At 49.0% G+C, this 3916-nt stretch overlaps 1 protein-coding gene across 1 annotated transcript; it reads right to left on the reverse strand.

Annotated features, from left to right (window-relative positions):
- Window positions 1-2010: 2010 nt before the first annotated feature.
- Window positions 2011-3138, reverse strand: LOC108382845 (cell wall integrity and stress response component 4-like). Its single transcript, XM_017639213.1, has one exon. It carries the CDS (start codon window positions 3136-3138, stop codon window positions 2011-2013), a length of 1128 nt encoding a protein of 375 aa, XP_017494702.1.
- Between the last annotated feature and the right edge of the window lie 778 nt (window positions 3139-3916).

Genomic DNA, 3916 nt, shown 5'->3' on the forward strand with positions numbered 1-3916 from the left:
TACTGCTTCATCACCTGATCCTCAAACAGCTGCCCGTACTTGTACAGCAGACTGGGCGGGTAGGTGAGCAGCGGAATGGCGTCGGCAAAGTTGACGAACCAGTTGCCGGTGATGCGCATCTTGTAGGAGTACTCGCCGATGAGGTGAATTAGCTTGTGCGAGGCAAAGTACTGCTTCGCCTCGGGAAACAGCTGGTCCATTGACTCGAGAAACTCAATCAGCCGACCGCCGGCCTGGCGCCAGTAGGCGGGGCCCTCGTCGCAGCCACCTTGGGGGTGATTAAAAACAAACATAAAAAACCCTACTCTTTTCTGTTTTCCAAACTAACCATCCTCTCCGTAACCATCAAGAAAGTAGTCCGCCGAATGAAGCGTCTTGTTGAGCACTTTGGTGAAGAGCGAGTGGTTGTCCAGCGTGAAGATGGCCGCCTTCAGAATGTTCCCATTGACCCAGATGTTCCAGTTGTTGACGTTGTGGTGGCCGCCGAAGCCCTCCCAGCCAAAGTTCACCCGCAGGTAGGCGTCAAAGATTCGCCGCTGCAGCTCGTGGTCGATGCGCCGATTGACCACCGGAGAGACCTTGTCAAACTGCTCATGCATCAACAACTTCACCCAGGCGAGAAACTTGGCCACCTCGCCGGCGTTCAGGTCCACCGCCACGTGGTCGGGATCGGGCAGGTGGTCGTGGGTGCCCTGCAGACTGAGATGCGCCGGGTAGCACCAGGTGGACTCCTCGAGGAGCATCCACACGCCGTTGACGATCTCATCGACGTACTTGGTGCTGCCCGGGTGCGTCTCCCGGTCTAACAGGTGGCCAATGAGGAGGACGGAAATGCGCTCCCGCCGACTGTGCAGCTTGTCCTGGTTGTGCATGCGGTTGCCATTGCGGAAGAACTCCATAAAGTCGTGAGCAGTGAGGGCGACGTAGCCTCTGCCCTGCTTCATCTCCCCCTCGGCGTGGGCCACCAGATCGGCCTTCACTGATTGCGGAATGTCGCCTAATGAGGCGAGTGCAGAGCTGCGGACGGCCGCTCGGACATGCTGCAGATCGGTGAGCGACTTTGTTTGGCTGCCGAACTTGGAGACAAAAATCTTGCGGTCGTGAAACTTGGCAAACAGTGGACTTGGCTGGAGGAGAAGTACGGTGGCAAATATTGCCAAAGTCAACAGCGGAAAGTTGCTGCTGGTGCTAGTAGTTGACTTCATTCTTTTCTCTTTCTCTTTGCTCAAACTGGAGAAACTGGAGAAAAAGAATGAAGACAAACAAAGCTAACTAGTAAAGGGAACATTGGTACATTTTATATAAGAGAGCGGATTTAAAGATGTGCCACTTTAAAATTTAATATCGATAATAAGTACTGCAATCAGCAGCAGCAGCAGAGAAGGGCAGTCTGTGTGTAATCAAAAAGAAATGGCAGAGAAATGCCTCATAGGCAGAAGGGATAGTACAACTACAAAGGTTAATAATTTTATTTGTTGTTTGGCTAAATCATGATCATCAAGATTATATTAAAAAATATAAAAAGTATAAAAATAAAAAGATACCACAATCCGGAGCTAAATTCAAAGTTTAGCGATGATAATAAAAACATTTAATAAAGTAAAATATATTAAAAAGATCTATTTTTTATCAAAAAAGGTATATAAAGACAGCTTTATATTAAAAGTTTGAAATAAAAAATACCTTTTTACAAACTGGCAGAGGAATGAATGGGAAAAAACTGCTAAACCACAGTTGAATTGCTGGCGTCCTCAACGCGAAAAACGTTGCTCCTTTTTTCAGGCATAAAAGTGGTAACAGTTGGAGACGAGTGGCTTGAATTGGTGGCATTTCCTTTCAAAGTAAAAACACTCTCNAAATAAAAAATACCTTTTTACAAACTGGCAGAGGAATGAATGGGAAAAAAACTGCTAAACCCCAGTTGAATTGCTGGCGTCCTCAACGCGGNAAAAGTTTGAAATAAAAAATACCTTTTTACAAACTGGCAGAGGAATGAATGGGAAAAAACTGCTAAACCACAGTTGAATTGCTGGCGTCCTCAACGCGAAAAACGTTGCTCCTTTTTTCAGGCATAAAAGTGGTAACAGTTGGAGACGAGTGGCTTGAATTGGTGGCATTTCCTTTCAAAGTGAAAACACTCTCGGTCGTTTCAATTTCCTCTGCCGAGGTGGTAGTAGGCAAGGTGGTGGTGGTGAACTGATCCGGCAAACTTTCATTCAGCTCAGGTGGTGAACTGAATATTGTGGGGGTAGTCGTTGTGATAAACACCTCATCAGCTGAATTCAAAAAAGGCAAAACTGTAGTTGTCGCTGGTGTTGTCTCTTCGATTTGCGCATTAGAGTTGTCAGCCAACGCACTGTCACTTTGAGTCGTCAGCTCGTCTCCTAGCATGGATGCCAACGTTGGTTGCTGTGCAACATCCTTGGCAAGAGGCTCCGGTGTTTCCGGTGCAAAGCCGGATCCCTCGATGACCATGTCATTCGCATCGATGAGAGTTTCAGAGGCCTCTGACTTGGTTTCGTTTGAGAAGTGAGAGGAATCTTCCACTTCTAGAGGCTTCTCATCTAGCTCAATGCTGCTGCTATTGTTTTCTTTAGACGAATTAATGAATGTGCCAGTGTCAGTGGCGATAGTGGTGAGAATTTCCTCTGCAAAGCTGGGGGCTATTGTAGTGGTAATTGGAATTGTTATATCTGAAATATTAGAAGTTATTGTCGTAGTGGGAATAGTCGTCGTCGTTGCTGTCGTTCCATTGCCCAGAGGAGCTGCAGCAGCTGCTTCCACCGCTGAACCCGGACTCAGCTCGATCATCTTTGAAATGGACTCGGTAATGTTTTCAGATTTCATATCCGGCGACGAGAGATTTAAACTCTTCTGCAGTCGAGCATCAGGCGTCACCAATTGTGGTGGAGGCTCAGGACCAGCAGCGACCACCGTCTCCTCGTCCCTGCGAACGTACGCCGCTCGGTAATTAGCATAGATGCCCCCAACTTGTGAGTGCTGTCCACCGACAGACTCAATAGGAGGCATTAAGGTTGGAATAAAGCTGCCATTGTCAACCGAAGAAAAGGGCTCCAGTTTAGGACGCGACTTCATGTACGTGCCCAAGCCGAGCGTGTGCTCGATAAAGTCCCTCATGATGAAGAAGTTTGAGAAGACGGTGGGGTGCTTGAAGTAGCCACGAAAGTTTGGCAGCTTCTCCGGATTCGTTAGGCTGGTCAGCTCGTGGCAGCCGCGCTGGTAGGAGATGAAACCGGAGAGGTACCACTGGGATTTGCTGTCAGATGTGCGTGTGTGTGTGATTAAAAGGGTGGTGGCGTTGATGAAAAAAACAAATTACTTTAAATTATTAACTAGCCAATTAACATGAGAGAGAAAGAGAGAGAAAGCTAAACAACAAATTAACTGGGCTAATTGAGAAAGCTCAAATTTCAGCAGCAGGAAATGGTATTACTAACCTCGTCAGACAGAGCAGCGGCAAGTAGGGCGGCAAACAGGCGCTGGGCTCCTCTCTGCCGGTACTTCTCTCCGCGCAGAACGTCCGCTCCGTGATGATGCCGTTGTAGTGCTGGCTGGCATTGCAGTGGCTCATTTCCTTCACCTCAAAGGCGACGTCGTTGTTCTGTCCGCCAAACTCACCGCCGCCGCCGGTGCCGCCAATGAAGCAGGTGATCTCCGCGTCCAGTTTCGCCGCCGGCAGGCAGATTGAGCTGTGCGCCAGCGTCCATCCGTCCAGCACCTGGGCGGTCTGCACCAGCGCCATGTCGTAGTCGGGAAAGCGAATGGTCCGGAAGATGGAGTACTGCGGGTGCAAGCGGAGCTGCTCCACCGACACCGACAGTGAGCCGTTGCCGTTGGTCACGTGCACGTCCTTCAGCAGTGTTGAGTGGAAGTGGTTGCTGGTGAATGGGACAAA

Source organism: Rhagoletis zephyria, unplaced genomic scaffold (assembly GCF_001687245.7).
Source record: "Rhagoletis zephyria isolate East Lansing unplaced genomic scaffold, Rhagoletis_zephyria_1.1 Rzeph_scaffold_29021, whole genome shotgun sequence".
Lineage (NCBI taxonomy): Eukaryota > Metazoa > Arthropoda > Insecta > Diptera > Tephritidae > Rhagoletis > Rhagoletis zephyria.